We start from the raw sequence: 20,994 nt of genomic DNA on the forward strand, positions 1-20,994 counted from the left end.
ATATAAATTGCATTTACAATGAACAAAACTAATTTACATATCTCGCCTGAACTTTTGGAGTTTTTTTGGAGAAATTTTGGAGATGTTAAAGGGATGATTCACCCTTCAAATGAAAATTATGTCATCATTTATTCACTTTTAAGTTGTTCTAAACCTGTATGGATTTCTTTTTTCTGCTATTTTGAAGAATGTTTGTAACCAAAAGGTTGTGGTGGGGCATCATTGACTTCCATAGTATGGAAAAACCCCCACAACTGTTTGGTTATTACTAACCTTCTTCAAAATATTTATGTTCAGCAAAACGAAGAATCTTACACAGGTTTAGAACAACTTGAGGAGAGTAAATGATGATATAATTTTCATTTTTGGGTGAACTGTCCCTATGATTCATGAGCGATTCATTCAGACCGGTTTTGTAAACCGGTTCAACTGAATCGTCGAAAAGATCCGATTCATCAGAAGATTCTTTCATTGACCAGGGTTCTCAAAAGGCATTCAGCGGATTACGGTAGAGCCCATAATTAATTAAATTACTCGAAATAACAAACATATAAATGTTTGCCACCATGTAACTACAACAGAAAACCGTATTCGTGGATTATTTGGCCTGTACCGATGACCATTGAGAGACAAGAGCAGCTGTGTGAGTCACGCACACGTTGTTGTGATCTTAGCGCGTGACTTCCCCATCACATGATGCATAAGACTGAAAAAGGATGGACCTAACAATGTAAACACGATAAAACTTATTATTACGATCGCATTTCAGCGCCTATTTAGTAAACTGTACATCGGCGAGGATAGTTTGCCATTTATGTTTACTTGTAACAAATTACATTGTAACGTTAAGCGACATTGATAAATAGCCATGCAAAACCTGTAACATTAGAGAGTTGCTATTGTCAATACTCCATTGCAATGTTTTGCTGTTAATAGTTGACTGGCAGTACCAGTCGGCGCAAAAGCTCTACCCAGCTGATAAAGGTAAGGATATTGTGTTGTTGTTTTTTCTATATATAATTTTTGCTTGCATTTAGATTTAGTCATGGTACCACATGTGAATATGTCACCATACTTCCCCAGTTGATCACAACACATTAACACTTTAAATTTCCTGAAATGTTATGTTTAAAAATGCAAATAAGGCACTATCTAATTAAAAATGCCTTAATTTGCAGAACAGAAATCTGAACATTGGATTTTGTTTCATTTTGTTGACACTTTTTACAGAGAGGATTTAAGATATCTTTTCATCACTCAAGAAAAAAAATCACCATACTTTTAGGAATCAAATATTATATAAATAAGTCGAATGTATATATGAACAAACCCCTCTGTGAAAAACTTCAGAATGTATATAGGAATCAAACTGATATAATTAATTCATATATATAACATATATAAATAATTATGTGTGTTACTGAAGTGGAGATTTCTGGCTCATTTTGAGAAAACAGCCTTTAAACATGTTTTATTGAAATCTACAGACACAAATAGAGAAAGTGTAGCACTTGGATGTTTTCCACTAGTCTGGAAGAAGATATGTTATGGAAGCAAAATCTCAAAATGTACAATGGTTTTGCCTGTACAGTTGATAATGTTATATTTAATTAGTTATGTTTAATGCCATAGTCATTGGCATCACTGTTAGGTCCCTAATCTAAAACTTACCCTTATTCTATCAAAGTCAAAATGTAATATATATATATATATATATTCTTTTTTTTTATGATATTGCATTTTCTCATATATAACCTTTCAATTTCCTCCAGATGAACGCTTTAGTTGCCCTTTGCCACTTCTGTGAACTCCATGGCCCTCGGACGCTATTCTGTACAGAGGCCGTCCACCCTCCATCCCCATCTCCTGGTTCAGCCATTCCTGGTGACAGGGACCGAGATGGGGACCGAGAGGGCGAAGGTCTCACCATGAGAGCCAACAGCTCTGCCACACAAAGAGCAGACATGTGTGAAGTGAGAAAGTATTCTTGTCACAGCCGAAATATATAAAAAAATGTCCTTCTCTCTAATATTGTATAATCTCTGACTTTCTCTCACCAGGGCTGTCGCTCCCTACCTGCATCTCACCCAGGCTTTGTGAGTGTGGACAGTGAGACAGGAATCCGCTATCTGAGCCATCAGCATCCCCGCCAGCCACAGCTCTTCAGTGTGGTGCGTCAGGCGTGTGTGCGCAGCCTCAGCTGTGAGGTATGTATACACTTGATTGCATCAATGAATAAACAAAAAAATGCATCTATGAGATACTTTTTATATCATCTGCTTTTGCAGGTTTGTCCTGGTCGAGAGGGGCCCATCTTCTTTGGAGACGAACAGCATGGATTTGTTTTTTCTCATACGTTTTTCATCAAAGACAGCCTGGCACGGGGCTTCCAGCGCTGGTACAGCATTGTCGTGGTAGCTATGGACAGGATCTACCTCATCAACTCCTGGCCATTCCTGTTGCGCCACCTGCGGCTAACCATTCAGAGTCTACAGAACACAGCACTCAAGGTACTGGACTGCAGACCCACTTTAGTACCGTGACTGATGGAGTGCCTCTTGGAGTGATGAGCTGCTTGCAGTGTTGAAAATACAATGTTTTGTCCTGTTTGTTACCCTGCAGGTGTTTGACAGTGAGCAGTGTGTGTGTCCTCAGAGGGCTGTGCGTATGAACAGTGCCTTTTCTCCGGCAGTGTTCCCCCACCAGCGCAGCGGCAACGCAGCCCGCTCACTCACATCTCTAACCCAGCACCAAAACCTGTGGGCTAGTCTGCACTCCTCATTCAGCTGGTGCGTAAAACTCTATTCTGAATATTTTTGACTTTATAACTCATTTTGTGACTTAATATCTCACAATGTTACTTTATTTCTCATAATTGCCACCTTACGTCTCACAATTGTGACTTTCTATTTCAAAATAGTGGCTTCATTTCACATAATTGTGACTTATCTCACAATTGTCGCTTTTTATCTCATTATTCTGACTTGATATCTTACAATTGCAACTTTATATCTCATAAGTGTGACTTGATATCTCACAATTGTAACTATATCTCACAATTACAACTTTATTTTTCATAATTATTACTATTTCTCATAATTGCAACTTTGTCTCACAATTGTGACTATTTCTCTCAATTGTAACTTTATATCTCACAATTACAACTTTTTTTCTCATAATTGCGACTTTTTCTCATTATTTCAAATTTGTCTCACAATTGTATGTCTCACAATTACAAATTTATTTCTCTTAATTGAGACTCACAATTGTGTCCATTTCTCATAATTGTTACTTTATATCTCACAATTACAACTTTTTCTCATATGTGACTTTATAGCTCACTATTCTAACTTTATTTCTCCTACTTGCGACTTTATTGCTTCCAATTGTGACTTTATATCTCAATATTACAACTTATCATAATTGTGACTTTTCAAAAAAATGTATGCATTTCTCATAATTTTGACTTTATTTCTCATTATTACGACTTTATTTTGTATAATTGTGACTTTATAACTCAAATTGCTACTTTATATCTCACAATATGTGACATTATTTCTTATTTTACACTTTATTTCACAGCACTGTTTGAGGTATCATTCATGTACCTGTGACAAACATTTAACATTTGGGGTTAGGAGTTTGGTCAGATCCCTAACCCTAAATGTGTATGAGCAATAGTAATAGTGATTCTTTTCTTTGGCAAACACCACAGCAAACACACATACAATTTAGGCCTATCTATTTTGTATTTTTAAATCATAATAATTCCTCTTACTTTGTTAATTGTCTATACTGTAGGTTGCTGAAAGCTTGTGGCAGTCGGTTGACTGAGAAGCTTTTAGAAGGAGCACCAACAGAAGACACACTCGTTCTCATTGAAAGACAAACTGGTAAAATGAATACACAAAGTAAAATAATTCAAAAAAACATTGAAGAAATAAAGATAGAAATTTTGTTTAGTTAAAAATGTGATAAATGTTATGTTTCTATTCACAGCTCAGTTTTGTTTTTTAGCATAGGATACTATTGATTCCGTAGGAATATTTTAATTAGTGTGTCTGCTAAATTGATTTTTAAACAAATTGATTTGTGAACTGTTAAACTGGGTGTCTGGCCCAGATTTTCCTTTTCCAACATTCTGCTCCTGAGACTGACAAACAAACAGCTCTCAAGAAATTGTTCAGCTTTTTGCTCATCTTTTATAGTCTGAATGATAGCAATGACTCTGCATAACCTAAGGTTATACTGTAGACTTCAGCATTAAAAAAGGTTCACCGCAACATTGTGTACAATTCTCTCACAGAGCAAGAGGAAGAGATGAGTGGCTGGGATGGTGCTGAAGGGGGCGGATCTAACTCACAGGCCAGCCAATCAGAGAGTGTACAGACTAAAGACTTTCAATTTGACGATGGAAGACAAGAGGACCTTATTGGGCCGAAGTTCAAATCATTGAGACATTTAAGACAGGCAAATAAATGTTTACTCTGTTACCAACATCAATTTGAAAAATATATATAAATATTACATTTGACAATGCTATTTTGGATTAATTGGCAGGTCCTTGGTACTACAGATTTCAGACAACTGACATGGCACGTTCTCATGGGAAACCAAGTCATATGGAGAGGTGCAGACCCTGGTCTTATCCAGTCAGCTTTTAATGTGCTGAAGGTTAGCCAAATACCTATATCCATCACACTAATCAAGTGATTCCAGGTCTACACCATAAAGCACATCTGTGTTATATACAGAGCCTGCTCTCCCTATAAGCGAACTAAGCGGCTGCTTAGGGCCCCGCCGCCACTAGGGGGCCCCCTAACTACAGATGGTACTCGCCGGTGTCGCCGCGGTTTAACAGTCAACCAAAATCGTAAAATCGTTGTAAAATCGTTGTCTTCCCTGGACTTGGAAATTTGACCGCAAAAATGAAATCGGGTGCAGAAAAAAGGAGAAAAAAATCCCATTATAGTAGAGCTACTACTCTAACGAAATCCAAATTTTAAGAAGTTTTTATTGTAGAATTATTTTTGCATGAATTTTTGAACTTGGCACGTTACACAATGCACAAAGAGCCACCTATTGCATTTTCTGCACAATTCGCGGTGCTATTTCACAGCAGCCTCGGAGGGTGCATTAAATTGGACATTATCCCATTATAGTAGAGGCACTACTCCAACGAAATCCACATTTTAAGCAGTTTTAACTGTAGAATTATTTTTGTATGAACTACATGTAATGTGCAACAATGACTCTGTAAAATGTAAAAAGTGTTACCTAGAGTTTTTATTAGATTTATGTATTTATTTTATAACTAAACATTTTATATACACATTTGGCTAATGCTTGTTCGCTGAAGTAGTATTTTTGTAGTTGGAATATATTAAAAATAAATACCAACTCAAACTAGAATCTTTTGCAGAATTTTTAATCTCTTTGATACATCAATATAGAAGAATATGTTTAAATCACTTTAGAAGGAAGCAAAGAAATTACTGGTCCAACTTCTCCCTCTTTTTAAAGTGTGGAAAAGGGAAAAGAAGTTCAAAGATGACTTTATTGAAGATTTTTTAATACTAAAGGTTCTAAGCTGCCTAGTGGACAAAAACAGTTAGTGCTGTTTTAAAATTTACAAAGCATTCAGACAGTAATAAAGTAGATGTAGAAATTTGGCAAATCTGTAATCTTTACTTTTACTGTTTCTGTGAGTGTACTTTAATAAGCAGTAAAATAATTGTGGGCAATCATGTTAAAAGAGGTACAGATGAAATGTGTAAGGGTTAGATTGTATACAGTTGCTGGTTTAATACTCCATTATTCACTGCAAGGCAGGGCACCAAAATTATCCTGCTTAGGGCCCCCAGATTTACAGAGCCGGCCCTGGTTATATCTATACACTTCCAGTCAAAAGTTTGGACACCCTTGACTGAATTTGTTTCTTATGATCTTTAAAAACGTATCCTGAATTCAGTTTTCTGACCATTTCACAGGCTTTGCTTCCAGTTGGCTGTGTCCGAGCAGTTCCGTACAGTCCTCACTATGAGGAAGCATATCGATGCAACTTCCTTGGCCTTAGCCCTGATGTACCAATCCCAGCCCATGTCAGCTCTTCAGGTACTGTACTGTAAAATAATCTGCTGTTTCTTTTCTGTTTCACTGCAAACCCCCTTTTGTATATTTTTGCTTGACACAGCTAGTTCGTTTAACTTTCGTATGTCTACACCACATTAAAAGACACTTCAGATCCAAGCCCTGAGGGATTTGAGCCCCATTAACCTATTGTATTCTGATTCCATCTTTGCAGTGCTGCCGTAGCTGAGATCACTTTGGGTCAAACATACACAAACAGTAACACTATGCATAAGTGACACTGAGAAATGGCAGCAGTGCTCTCGTAATCTTTATCCATCAATTCAGAGATTCATATTGTTTTTATAACATGATTGTATTTTATTTTAATCAAGACAAACACACATGGATGTAGCAGAGGCCTCAAACAAAGTGTTTTGGTGTTTTCTTTGTCGGAATGTGATTTACATCATATTTCTCAACTTCTGTGTGACTGTTTTCTTACTAAACATAGTGAAATTGTTTCATAACTCAGTGTCAGGTTCATCTCAAAGTTCAACACTCATTAAGAATCCTAATGGTGAAACCCCTTTCCCTCTTTCTTTCTTTCTTTCTCTCGCTCTCTCAATCTGTCTTCCAGAGTTTTCTCTGCTGGTGGATGTACTTAACGTTGAGCGCGGTTGTGTAAATCCTGTTTCGGATGATGACATTCTCTCACTTTACCAGTTCAACATTAGCAGTGCCAACACACAACCAACGGATAAAGGTAAACACATGGGCAAATGTAGGATTGCCACAATCTTTAAAGATGTATACCCCTATTCAAACAGACACACTGTTTATTGCATTTGTACTATATACTGTATATAATGTGGCTTCCTTCCTGGTTTTTCCTTCTCTTAGGTCCAACTCTGTTGAATAAGATCGAAGTGGCTCTTTCTAATGAGAATCTGTCGGTGGAGGTGGTCTCTCTCTGCCTCCTCTGTCTGAAAGAGGAGTGGATGAAGTAAATTAGCACTTTTTCTTTAGATATACCACTATTTCATTAAAATATATCCTTTTAGAAGCAGATGACAGTCTGTATTCCATACAAATATCAACTAATTTATCCAAAAATGCTTGCTCAAGAGTCAAGAGTTGCTTTTCATTTTGATTTATATAATTTTGTCTAATTTATTACATTTGTATATAAACAGTGTGTGTATATATATATATATATATATATATATATATATATATATATATATATATATATATATACACAGTACAGGCCAAAAGTTTGGACACATTACTATTTTTAATGTTTTTGAAAGAAGTTTCTTCTGCTCATCAAGCCTGCATTTATTTGATCAAAAATACTGAAAAAAATGTAATATTGTGATATATTATTACAATTTAAAATAATTGGTTTTCAATTTATTATACTTTAAATTATCATTTATTTCGGTGATGCAAAGCTGAATTTTCAGGATCATTACTCCAGTCTATCAAATGATCCTTTAGAAATCATTCTAATATGATGATTCATTATCAAAGTTGGAAACAGTTCTGCTGCTTAATATTCTTTCATAACCTGTGATACTTTTTCAGGATACTTTGATGAATAAAAAAAAGAAAAAGAAAAAAAAAAGAAGTAACTGTTTTCAAGATAGAAATCTTTTATAACAACAATATACACTACTGGTCAGTAATTTGGGGTCAGTAATTTTTTTTTTTTTTTTTTTAAATAAATCAATAATTTTATTCAGCAAGGATGTGTTAAATTGATAAAAAGTGATAATAAAGAAGATTTATATTAAAAAATATATATATATATTTTGAATAAATGCAGTTCTTTTTAACCTTTTATTCATCAAATATATTAGGCAGCAGAACTGTTTCCAACACTCATAATAAATCAGAACATTAGAATGATTTCTAAAGGATCATGTGATTGACTGGATGTCACATGTGACACTGAAGACTGGAGTAATGATCCTGAAAATTCAGCTTTGCATCACCGAAATAAATGATAATTTAAAGTATAATAAATTGAAAACCAATTATTTTAAATTGTAATAATATATCACAATATCGCATTTTTTTCTGTATTTTTGATCAAATAAATGCAGGCTTGATGAGCAGAAGAAACTTCTTCGAAAACTATAAAAATAGTAATGCGTCCAAACTTTTGGCCTGTACTGTATATATATATATATATATATATATATATATATATATATATATACACACTTTGATGAATAGAAAGTTCAAAAGAACAGCATTTATCTATAATCTAAAGCTTTTGTAACATTAAACACTACCGTTCAAAAGTTTGGTGTCAGTAAGAATTTTAATTTTATTTTTGGGGGAAAGAAATAAAATAAATCAATACTTTTATTCATCAAGGATGAGTTAAACTGATCAAAAGTTACAGTAAAGACATTTATAATGTAATGAATGAAAATATTCTATTTTAAATAAATGCTGTTCTTTTGAACTTTCTATTCATCAAAGAATTTTGAAAAAAAATTGTACACAACTGTTTTCAACATTGATAATAATAATGAATGTTTCTTGAGCATCAAATCATATTAGAATGATTTCTGAAGGATCATGTGACACTGAAGACTGGAGTAATGATGCTGAAAATTCAGCTTTGATCACAGGAATAAATTACAGTTTAAAATATATTAAAATAGAAAACAGTATTTTAAATTGTCATAATATTTCACAATATTACTGTTTTTTTCAAATAAATGCAGCCTTGGTGAGCAGAAGATACTTCTTTTAAAAACATTAAAAATCTTACTGACCCCAAACTTTTGAACGGTAGTGTATATATATATACCGTTCAAAAGTTTGAATAAGTAAGATTTTGAAAGAAGTCTCTTATGCTCATAAAGGCTGCGTTTATCTGATCAAAAATACAGCAAAACAGTAATATTGTGAAATATTCTTACAATAACTGTTTTCTATATTAATATACTTTAAAATGTCATTTATTTCTGTGAATTTTCAGCATCATTACTCCAGTCTTCAGTGTCACATGATCCTTCAGAAATCATTCTAATATGGCAATTTGCTGCTCAAGAAACATTTATTATTATTATTATTATCAAGTTTGAAAACAGTTTTGCTGCTTAATATTTTGAGGAAAGCAAGATATATTTGATCAAAATTCTTAGAGGTATAGAAATAAACCGCATTTATTTGAAATAGAAATCTTTTGTAACATTGTAAATATGTTTACTGCCACTTTTGTTTAATTTAATGCTTCCTTGCTAAAAAAAAGTATTAATTTCTTTCAAAAAATTGTTGCAACTGTTGAAGTACTGTTACAGTATTTATATACGGCACTTTCCACAATTGTTTACAAAATAGGGCCTGAAATGTGGGAGTTTTTGGTTGCGCCAAAGATTTAGGACCACTGTTACATAATACTTTTTTGGTAGTTAAAATGAATGAATCATTAAAAATAGCTTTTACTACAATGAATGAACGGTTACCAAAATATACTGCATTTGTGGAATGTGCCATTATATTTATTTGAAAAGTCAGGTAGCATTCACAAAGTGAAATATTTTGCCAGTTCTCCTTTTTCCTGTAATTCTCCTTTTTCCCCCTCTCTCTCTCTTATTCACTTACTCGCTTCTTTCCAGTTTCCTCTTTGTCCTGTTTTCGTCTTGTCTGTTTATTGTTCCCTTGCTAACCTTCTGTGCTTCCTCTCACCACATGCTCTTCTTTTTCTCTGTTACAGCAAAGTAAAAGTGTTGTTTAAGTTCTCCAAGGTGGATGGCAGAGGTAAAGAGGACACTCAAAAGGTTTTGGCCCTGCTGGGGGCCACGGGGCCCGGGGAAGAGGACAATGTGCGTCTTCTTAAGTTTTGGATGACAGGACTCAGCAAGCTCTACAAGAGCCATCTGATGACTGCAGTCAGAGGTGGAGAAAGAACTTTGAGCCAGTGAGAAAGAGAAAGGGGACAATAGACCCATTGCTAGAGTTAGATGAAAGGAATGTGTGAGTGCGTGTGTGTGTGTGTGTTTGTAGTCAATTACGGGAAAAAGGGGCCAAGCCTGAGAATCTGCATGGTACAGAGAGAAAGTAAAAGCTACCATAGTGATTGAAACCTAAAAAAACCTTTTACTTAAGGCATGTGCATTTAAATGGAATGTTTTTTTTACCGTCATGACTAGACATGTCCATTCACTGTCTTTTTCACTGTGTTTAATATAGCACATGGTACACTGACTTCATGAGAACTATGCAGAGTATCAGTTGACATGATGCTGTTAATGTCCATTATAATTCACGTCATCATAACATATCTCTGTTCATCTGACATGTCTGAGAGAAACTGTCTGTTTTATCAGCAATTTTATTTATCCTTATTTGTTAACTTATTTTAAATAAATGGATTTTAAACTCACACATGCTAAATAAAGACTGTACGCTGTTTGTAAATCTTTGTAAAGTGCTACTTTAAGTAATGTAATTATTCATTAGTGGAATGTGATTATTCTAGCTACTGACCACAATCGTGATCATCTTGTGGCGAATAATTTTCACATTTCTTTTGGAACACAAAAGAAGATATTTTGATAAATGTCTCAATGTTTTTTCTCGCCATGCAAAAAAAAAAAAAAAAGAGGTCCAGTGTTGTTTTGGACTCCATTGACTTCCATTGTATGGACACAAATAGTTATTGACATTATTATTAACTATAAAAATAGTTAATAATAACATTATTAAACATGTATTCAAAATATCTTCTTTGGAAGGACATGATAGTAAATCATAACAGAATTTTCATTTTTGGGTGAACTGGCCCTTTAATTGCTGAACATTTCTGAAATATTTAGCAGTGACCCTAAACCCATTAAAGTTTTTACAACTTGTCTCAAAGTGCTACAGGACCTCAAGTTTTGTAATAAACACTTCTAACATGTACCCCTACCATAAGCACCTCTTACATAAGGACATACTAGTGTTTCACAATTGCATGAGCGTAACTCAAAGGATCAGGTTATTTCTTCCTGTATTACTGTACACCGTGCAGAGCAGAAGTGATATATCACTCTACACACACACACATATTTAGGTATTTTGGATGTGCAAAATCATTTTAGATTTAAAAATGTGTAATGAATCTATAAATGCAGGTTAAATAATAATTAAAAATAATTCAGCTAAATGTGTTGTGTAGGTGTGAATGTCACCCTTAAGAGGATTGCAAGATACTCTTTCCTGTCTGCACGGGTTGATTGATGATGGCATAGTAGGAATTGCTGGATCATTGCCACGATATCTATTACTCACATAGATAATCATGAATTTATTTATTCCAGATGGTAAAAGGCAAGCTTTACTTTGCATAAAACTTTCTCATTTTGTTTTTTGTTTACTCGTTACATTGTAACATTACCACACTATAAAAAAAATTCCCAATACAGAAAGTGTTTTATTTCACTCATTAATTATGCACTAAGAACAATTCTTTCTTTGATGCCATCTCTCATGTAACTCTATTTGAACTAAATGCACCACAAACTGACTGCTTTGTCTATATAAATGACGGCATAGCTGAATCTTCTCATTTTATAGGCATCACATGCCTAAATGACTAATCTAGAACAGCATGAATTACATAAACATGTTAAAATATAACATCCTTTTATTACAGACGTGAAAGCTTATGTGCTTAGTCATCATTTCACTTGATGAGTTGTGGGATTGAGAAAGCAACAGACATGGATACTTGAGTGGGGAGGAGGGAAATTAAAAACAGACTGCCAGAGTGCATGACTATGACTAAGCCCGGGAAAGGCCGTGCATTGAGTACAGATAAAGAGAGGAGAAGAGGGGGAGTGCATGCTGTTTAATGAGGTAAAGGGGTGGGGAGCTTTAAAGAGAGCGGGGAGAGAGATTGAACCACCAGGACTTTCACTTTCAGTGAGCAAACAGCCTCCACACAGTCTGCTCCAGTAGCCTACAACAACAGATCAAATGTGCTGCTCACTAGCTTGCCAAGCCTCAAAACCAAGGGATTTATAAAGGAAGAAGGAAAGTAAGAGTAAAATAAACAGGAAACTATCATCTCACAGGAAATAGAGGAATATCTTGCTCTCCATCAGAATTTTCCCCCCAGAAGACTTGGGAGTTTCCAAGTGAGTGACTGGGATTGAGCCAGAGAGGGGCAGAACGCAGTGCAGCTGTCAATGAGGGATCGAGGAGAAAGCGCAGCAGTAAGAGGAAGAGGAGACGTTGGTTAGTAGTCTCTGAAAGAGGCAGCTGGGAAACCCACCGAGACTGAGATTCTTCCATAACTTTCCTGCAACAATCTGTCGCGCAAAAGGACTTGGTTAAGAAGAACATGGGGAATATGGGCCGCATTGGCCGGTAGAAGCATGTCACCAACAGGTAACGTGATACGCGCGCAGCACTGACGAAGGTCCATCAATTGATGCGCGTATTAAAATGGTTGTATAATCAGACAGTGTGTATGGTGTTCGCGACACTAAAATGCCTAGTTGTTTTGAAAAATCTTACGGCTTTTAATGCTCTGAACCTTTGTTTACCTTTGCCTTTCAGTGCTGTTACTTCTATCAATATTGACTGTTCAAGGAAGTGGGTGCAATGATTTTATGAAGACGACGATCAGAAATCTGCAGGACTCTATAAACATTGAAAGAACGAACGGATTCGTGAGTTTCGCCCTTTTAAAAAACTGCTCATTGTTTATTAGAAAGTTCACAATCTCGTGTATCTCTCCCGTGTCATTTTGCACTGACCTTATTGTTGTTCTGCGGTTTTGGTAACGCTTGAGAAGCCCATGCAACCTAAAGTAAAGATCAAAGGATGTAAAATGACATTTTAAATGTGTTGCAGCCACAAGTGTTTCCGAAGAACTACGTCGTGTCTCACTACTTCAACGACAGCGCGCTGTGCAATGAGCCGGTAAGAATGACAGTTCTGTACGGGTCATTGACGTGACGCTCAATTTTGATACATTATACTTGAATTTTACAACACTTGACATTTTTTGTCATTATGAATCATTAAATCAAAATGATCTGTTGGATATGGTATATATCCCCCCCCTAGAAACATTTCCCCCAAATCCCATTCTTACTATCATGTCTCAAAAATGATAAAAAAAAGTACCAAAAAAAGTTCTTAGAAAATTACATTTCTAAGAACTTGTTACATGTTTTTAAAACTAGAATTTCTCCTGATTTATCATCTCAGCCATCCTTGTTTGTCACAATGACAACAAACATTTATGATTTTTGTCAAACATCATAAATGTTTACTATGATTCATTGTTTGTTACAGAGAACCAATTTTGCTCAAGATTACATTGTGTGTGTTTAGTGCTGTGTGTTCAGTGCTGCTGTGTTCCTGTCAAATTCCTGGAGTCAGCTCTTCCAGCACCTCAGTAGAGTTCACCTCAAGTACAGGTTCATCAGTGAGCTGATTTACACGCTGGACAGGATAGCAAAAGAGGTATATCATCATATACAGCTATTTCTTTCTAACACACTTTGATCAAACCCTACTTCTTGCTACAACACTGTTTTATCAGATGTTGTAGTAAGTTTTTCATTCTTTATTGTAGGCTTGACAGCTTGAACATATTCTGTCATCTGAAGTCAGTGGGTTTTTTTTTTTCCATATCTTTTTGTAAACAGAAATTCCCGGATCGTCCAGAACTTTCTGATTTCCCATCTGTTCAGTCATCGCCTGAAGGACTTCTCTCCTTCACCTCATCCTTCTTCACACGATGGCTCGATTTGAATTGTGCTTTCGGAGAGCATAACTGCATCTTCCCCACACCAAGTGAAGAGGATCAAGAAAATCCAAAGGAGGGAGAGAATGTGGAGAGTCGTGAACCGGTGGATGAGCAACAGCCTGTGATAGAAGGAGAGACGGGTAAAATACAGCTCGACCGGGGTCCGACCAACAGCTATACACGTTGCACAGCTTTCACTCACTGGAGCTTATCTTTTCTATGGATAATTTCAAGTCTGATCTGGTGAAAGTCAAGAAATCTGTTTTAAATATGCCTCAAAACTTGCCCAGAAGAAGGCTTCACTTTGAAAGGACAGCTACTGTGTTGCCTTGATTTTAGTCAGTTTGGATGCTAATTTTGTTTTACACTGATAAATAAAGCTTGGCATTTGCATGAGATTTCGAAGAAATGCTCTCTGGATAAAGTGGCTGGATGCAGTTATCAGTTCTGTTGGAGAAAGGGGATATTTTGGAAACCGGCACATGGCTAATATGAGGTTCTCTTTTATGTACAGTATGTGAATGATGTTTTTTTCTCCTCCATCATGTCTTTGCACTGATTGTTTCTATCACTTATCCAGTATTTCTATCATCTTATACAGTGAATTGTGTGTCATCCATGATAATTCAGGTAAAACCTGTTGACTGAATGTTTTAACATTGAATGTTGTGAAAAAGCAAAGAATAGATGAAGCCAAAAAGCTCTGCTTATCGCTCAGTGTTCAAGAGCGAACAACTACACTCATGTAATACAATTAATTCAATCCATATTAAATACAACTGTAGCATAGGAACCACAGCACCTGCTTCTTTCTGAAAAAGAAAAGACATTTACAAAAGGGTTACACAAGTCATGTTTACAAGTATTGTCTTGCATAGAGAAGGTTACTACTATAAGCAATGTTTTACTCAAATGAATTTAACATTTTTTGGTGTACATGTGTTGTCTGTTTTTACATGTAGATTTTTATACATGAATAAAATCTTCTTAAGATTAATTCGGTGTTTGCCTGAACTGTCTATTTATTGCGATTGTTTTTGAAAGAGACTATACGCTTTTGTTTGTCAGAGTGTTTGAATGAGGACTCTCTAGTATCAGCTGGAAGGAGGGACTTGCAAATGAGGGCACAAATAGCAAGACAGCACAGAGACCTATTGTTCACACAATTCTGCTGTCCTACCACAATAGCCTAGGGCTGACACATCTCGAAAACACGCATGAAAACACAATTTCAACACACAATAATTTACATTTCAGTTGCATATTGTTGAAATTAAACTAGGTTGTTCATAATGTTGCAGGATTTTGCCCCGTTACATTTCAGCATTTGTTTGTATTAGCACAATATTTATCCAAACCACATGCAAACTAGCACCAACCCATCTGGAGGGTAAAATAAATCCAATCTTAATTCTACTTAGATGGATTTAGATGGATTTTGGGCACTTTTCAGTTGGACTTTATGAAAGAGAATGCTGGCCATTTTAAGATTATGATGGCCAGGTTAGAAGACTTAGACCAAGACTTTAAAATAAGGTCCCTGTAGTTAACATAATCAGTTACTATAACTAACAATACATTTGTTACAGAATTTATTATTCTTAACATTAGTTTGTAGGCTATATAAGCTAACTGTTCTTTGTTAGTTCATGTTAGACCATTAGCCTAAATAATATTAACAGATACGACTTTTGATTTAGATAATGTAGCCTATTAGTAAATGCTGAAACTGACATTAAATGCTTTACTAGAATTTTTCATTGTTAGTTCATTTTAACCAATGCCATCGCATAGATTATATTTCAATGACCAGATTTTTAGAAAATGACTTAAATGTTAGAGATATAAGAATAAGAAGGATTTCTGGAAAACACTCTGTCTGGGACAACAATTCCCGCTAGCCCGGGGAATTGGGTGCTTTCCAACTCTGTACAGGGCTCGGCGTGCGCTTTAAACCACGTGATGTGAAGCGGAAACAGTCCGTTCTCTCAAAATGTCCGCGGCCGATGAAGACACGTTGCCTCAGGAGGATGATGAGTTTGAGGACATGGAGGCGAGTGGAAGCGACGAGGATGATGTGGAGGGAGGTGGACAGAACGGGGACGTAGAGGAAAAAGTTTATGTCCCCGGTCTGGAGGCGCTTCAGCCGGGAGAAGAGCTCGAGATGGACCGCTCCGCTTACCGCATGTATCACGAGTGCCAGACCGGTCAGTTTGCTGAACATGTCCGACCACTAGACATAGACAAGCATGAGCCATTTATTCATAGATGTAGTTTGCTCTATGCACCATATTGCATACATCTACCAACAAAATAAAGTACTATGGCAATTCATTTGGGACATGTAGTAACTTTATTAGTGTCGTCGTGGTACAGTTTGAAGTTCTGTCCAGAGAATGACCATGGTGTTTGTATTACAGTCTGTTTGTAATTCTACAATACCCTGAAACTGCCACAGTTTTTTGTTTGCATCTGTGCTAAGAGAGTCTGGGTATGTGATCCTAAAGTGTATTTCACATGTGTATATCATCATTGAAAATTAAAATGTCAGGTAATTATGTGCAATTGTCCTGAAAATACTGTCACAATATCCTAATGGCAGTGTAGGCTTTGTTTTTTTCAAAATAATAATAATTGTTTTTGTTTTTGTTATTATTATTATAATATTTTGAATTGAGGCATTATTTTTAGGACCATTTACAAACTCTCATTACACGAATGCATTCTGACATGTCGTAATACATATTATTACAGTAAAAAATTTGCACAATAAAACAATAATGCTAAACAATTATTATTATTATTATTTTTACAAAATTAACAAAAGCTAGTCAAACAAATTGTATTGTCATTAATGGTACTTTTTTATCATTTTTGTCACATGATAGTGAGAATGGAATTTGGGGGAAAATTAAGGTGTTCTTCATCAAACCGATTATTCTTTGAGCAAAACTTTTTTTATTTTCTTACTTAGATTTTTTTTTTTCTATTCTTAAAATGAATGAAATACTCATTTTAGTGAAAATGAGTTCTTGACCGGTTTTGTGAGAATGTTTTGAAGCCTTATTAACGTGAATTAAAATAGAAGTTTTACGTTAATAACCAGCTGTATCTGTTTTAAAACCATACTTGCTCTCTTCTTAAATACATATATAATAGGTGAACTTCTCGTTCCCCTGCAGGTGCCCCATGTCTGAGTTTTGATGTGGTGCGTGATGGTGAAGGAGAGGGGAGGGAGCAGTTTCCTCTCTCGATGGTGCTTTGTGCTGGAACACAGGCGGACACTGCGTTAAGCAACAGGTAAACTGGCAACAATACTGGCAGAGCTTGTTACTTTTCATTAACTTCAGCAAACATCTAATACCTTTATTATGTCTGGCTTCTTACAAAGACCTAAAGATAATGAAATGTTCTCAATCTCAATCCAGGCTTATTGTCATGCGCATGCACAATCTTCATGAAACTGACAAAGAAAAAGATGAAAATGAAAGCAGTGATGGAGAAAGTGACGAAGATGAGGAAGACGAGGATAAGAAACCACAGCTGGAACTGGCCATGATGCCACATTACGGTGGGATCAACAGAGTCAGAGTAAGTCAAGTTGCTTTCATATTTAATCTACTTATTTATAAACTCAGCAAAAAAGAAACGTCCCTTTTTCAGTCTGCTTTGTTTTAAAGATAATTATGTAAAATCCAAACAAGATTTACAGATCTTTAGATCAGGGTTTAGACAATGTTTTTCATGCTTGTTCAATGACCCATAAACAATTATAGCATATGCACCTGTGGATCAGTCCTCAAGACACTAACAGTTTACAGGTGGTAGACAATTAAAGTCACAGTTACAATAACTTGGGACATTAAAGAGACCTTTCTAGTACTGACTCTGTAAAACCTGAATCCTGCTGCAGGACGCATGAGGACTGCAGAGGTGAACAGTGCGATAAACTGCAATGAGGACTGCTATTTTTGATATTGACCCTTCCTTTTGTTCAGGGACTAATTTGCCCAGTTTCACAGACAAGGTTTAAGCCTAGTCCCAGACTAATATGCGTGTTTGAGCTGTTTTAACTGAAAGCAACTATAAATAAATAGATGCACACCACCAGTAATGTTTTTTTCTTTTTCTAAGGCATGTGTATAAAAGCTTTTTAAATGTCTAAAATTAACTAATCCGATCTTAATCTAAGCCCTGTCTGTGAAACCAGGCCTACATTTCATTTCTGTTTGTCCAAAGTCTGTGAAATTTGTTCAGTTTGTCGAAATCAGTTTGTTCATACAAATGTTTACTTATAAAAAATTTGCTGTGAAAAAATGATTTTTTTTGCCGAGCAGATATCAGAAATTTAATCCAGCCTAACCCGTTTAATGTTCTCACTCATCTAAAGTTCTTATTATCTTAATACTTGAATAGGTCACCCAGCGAGGGGAACAGGCATTGGCTGCTGTCTGGTCAGAGAAAGGCCAGGTGGAGATTTTTGACCTCCGACCTCAGCTTGAGGCAGTACATAGTTCATCAGTGATGTCGGCCTTTATCAAGCAACAGAAGGAAGCCACGCCCCTTTTCAGTTTTACTGGTCACATGTCAGAAGGATTTGCCATTGATTGGTCACCCAAGGTACCAGGTGGGTAATATGAGGTGTGTTCGACTTGAAGTGGCGCAGCGCTGACCAACTGGTGTATGACATCAAAGTACCATGAGATCAATTAGAGAGCAGACGGCTCCATATGCTTTTTAATCCCTCTCGCGGTACTTTGATGTTATACACTGTTATACATCTGTCTGCGCAGCACCGCTTCAAGTTGAACACAACTATGGATTGTGACTTTATACACTGTTCCAAGTTATTATGCAAGGGACATATCAGTACAATACACATTCAGATTTTAGTTTTTCAAAGAAAGTGCTTGTTTGTTTTGTTTCTCATATCTTTTTAGATAACTGGTATCAATCTCAGACAGGTTTTTTTAAGTAGTTTGCCAGGTCTTGTTCTGGTTGTTCCACATTATTAAGCAAGTCTCAAACATCTTTCTTCCTCCTCCCCATATTGCATGAGAACTGTAACTTGCTTAATAATGTGAAACAACCTCTTTAAGAAGGTTTTCCATTTACCTAAGTTGACCTGGCAAACTACTTAACAAACCTGTCTGAGATTGATACCAGTTATCTAGAGAGTAATAAAACAAACACTTTCTTTGTATAACTAAATGTTTATTGTACTGAAATCCCACTGATATGTCACGTGCATAATACTTTGGAACGCAGTGTATATGAAAGACAGAACAGAGTCTTATCTCTATATAAATAGATGTCTAGCGACTAAAGGAACTACTAAGATTCAAATAATTTAATGTTTACCTACCTTAGGACGCCTGGTAAGCGGCGACTGCAAGAAGAACATTCATGTCTGGGAGCCACAGGAGGGTGGAACTTGGAAGATTGACCAACGGCCTTTCAGCTCACACAGCAAGTCTGTTGAGGACCTACAGTGGTCACCTACTGAAGCCACGGTGTGTCAGTCTACAGAGTAAGATGATATGAATGGATATTGATTGATGGATGTAATGTCTAAATGAGTGTTTCTCTCCCACCCCCAGGTTTTTGCATCGTGCTCAGTGGATCAGTCCATTCGCATTTGGGACTTAAGGGCACCACCTAATTCTATGCTTTCAGCCAATGAGGCTCATTCTTCAGATGTCAATGTTATCAGCTGGAACCGGACTGAACCATTTATTTTGTCTGGAGGAGATGATGGCCTCCTGAAAGTCTGGGATTTAAGGCAGTTCCAGGTGAGCATGAGCAAGAGGAAACCAAATATAAGGTTTAATATAAGGTTTTATTATCCAACTAAAGGAAAATAGCAAAGTGAAACAGGTCAGTCTGGGATCACGTGAAGAGACTAACGCAATTGAGGCCATATAAACCCATAGCAGAACTGTGGGAACTGTTTGCCTGGTATATTGTTCCAGGATGTTTGGAACAACCTACCTGCAAAATACAGTACTCTGAAAAATGCTGTTAAGTTCGGATATTTTCAAATGTATAGCTTTTAATTGTTCATCGTCTCTAGGATTTCTGGAAAAAAAAAACCCCCAAAAAACTCTTATGCCCACCAGTAAGGCTGCATTTACAGTAATATTGTAAAATATTATTTCAATTCAATTTCTGTTTTATATATTTAGAAATTTAATTTATTGTGATTATTATAGCTGTATTTTTTAGCAGTCATTACTTCAGTCTTCAGTGTCACATGATCCTTCAGAAATCATTCTAATATGCTGATTTAGTGCACAAGAAAAAATGGTGTGTTGTTTAATGTTTTAGTGGGAAACATGATGCATTCTTTTAAAGGATAAATGTTTCTTCCTGGTTGAATATAAAAGTACGAAAGAACAGTATTTATTTAAAATATAAATCTTTTATAACATTAGAAAAATATGTAACTTTTTATCTATTTAATTGGTTCTTGGTAAATGATTTTTTTTTTTTTATCTTACTGATCATAGAGTTTTGACTAGTAGTGTATAGATATGTTTTTTATTATTATTATTATTATTTTTTCAGTCTGGACATCCAGTGGCCAGTTTTAAGCAGCACAGTGCACCCGTGACATCGGTCCAGTGGAGCCCTGTTGACTCTAGTGTGTTTGCCGCCTCTGGAGCTGATGACGTCATCAGCCAATGGGATCTGTCAGTGGAATCATGTGACGTGGGAGGACAGGCAGAGGGCTTAAAACAGCTACCACCACAGCTACTGTTCCTTCACCAGGGCCAGAAAGAAGTGAAGGAGGTCCACTGGCACCCACAGATTCCTGGAGTTCTCATTTCCACAGCGCTGTCAGGATTCAACATCTTCAGAACTATTTCGGTTTAAGTGTGTGTGTGTGTGTGTGTGAGAGAGAGTGAAACAGACAGATTTGTTTCAGGCAGAAACGGTGTGCATGTGTATAATTTTTAATGTACATATACATAGATGGATGAATGGAACATCTCGGTATGCATGACTTGTATGCATTTCTATCATTTTTCCACCCTTTTCTTGTACTTGTGGAACCAATTTTTCAACCTTTGAGACAGAAATGATGTAATTGTATGTGACAAATTACTAATTCGTTAAAACTCCGTTCTGAATCATCAAGTCTATTGGTTGTC

The 20,994-nt window shown here is 36.0% G+C and overlaps 3 protein-coding genes across 6 annotated transcripts; all 3 read left to right on the forward strand.

Annotated features, from left to right (window-relative positions):
- Positions 1–422: 422 nt before the first annotated feature.
- On the forward strand, positions 423–11,494 carry flcn (folliculin). Of its 4 annotated transcripts, none has more exons than XM_079893951.1 (13): positions 449–643; positions 937–984; positions 1,773–1,973; positions 2,061–2,207; positions 2,289–2,510; positions 2,623–2,789; positions 3,802–3,893; positions 4,307–4,470; positions 4,561–4,674; positions 5,991–6,114; positions 6,710–6,835; positions 6,973–7,075; positions 9,809–11,494. In XM_079893951.1, the coding sequence occupies exons 3-13, from the start codon at positions 1,773–1,775 to the stop codon at positions 10,014–10,016; spliced, it is 1,668 nt and encodes a 555-aa protein (XP_079750077.1). In that variant the 5' UTR covers positions 449–643; positions 937–984; the 3' UTR covers positions 10,017–11,494. The 4 variants fall into 4 exon arrangements, with proteins under 4 accessions (XP_079750075.1, XP_079750077.1, XP_079750076.1 ...); XM_079893950.1 differs by having other exon boundaries at positions 455–730; XM_079893949.1 differs by having other exon boundaries at positions 423–984.
- A 463-nt stretch (positions 11,495–11,957) lies between these two features.
- On the forward strand, positions 11,958–14,843 carry LOC307172036 (uncharacterized protein). The gene is made up of 5 exons (XM_079894045.1): positions 11,958–12,468; positions 12,640–12,752; positions 12,937–13,005; positions 13,423–13,554; positions 13,740–14,843. The coding sequence occupies exons 1-5, from the start codon at positions 12,456–12,458 to the stop codon at positions 14,085–14,087; spliced, it is 675 nt and encodes a 224-aa protein (XP_079750171.1). The 5' UTR covers positions 11,958–12,455; the 3' UTR covers positions 14,088–14,843.
- A 953-nt stretch (positions 14,844–15,796) lies between these two features.
- Positions 15,797–20,976, forward strand: grwd1 (glutamate-rich WD repeat containing 1). The gene is made up of 7 exons (XM_079894629.1): positions 15,797–16,047; positions 17,023–17,140; positions 17,269–17,431; positions 18,257–18,467; positions 19,211–19,353; positions 19,441–19,632; positions 20,408–20,976. The coding sequence occupies exons 1-7, from the start codon at positions 15,834–15,836 to the stop codon at positions 20,714–20,716; spliced, it is 1,350 nt and encodes a 449-aa protein (XP_079750755.1). The 5' UTR covers positions 15,797–15,833; the 3' UTR covers positions 20,717–20,976.
- The last annotated feature ends 18 nt before the right edge of the window (positions 20,977–20,994 follow it).

This window comes from Squalius cephalus (assembly GCF_949319135.1).
Source record: "Squalius cephalus genome assembly, chromosome: 15".
In the NCBI taxonomy this organism is placed as follows: Eukaryota; Metazoa; Chordata; class Actinopteri; order Cypriniformes; family Leuciscidae; genus Squalius; species Squalius cephalus.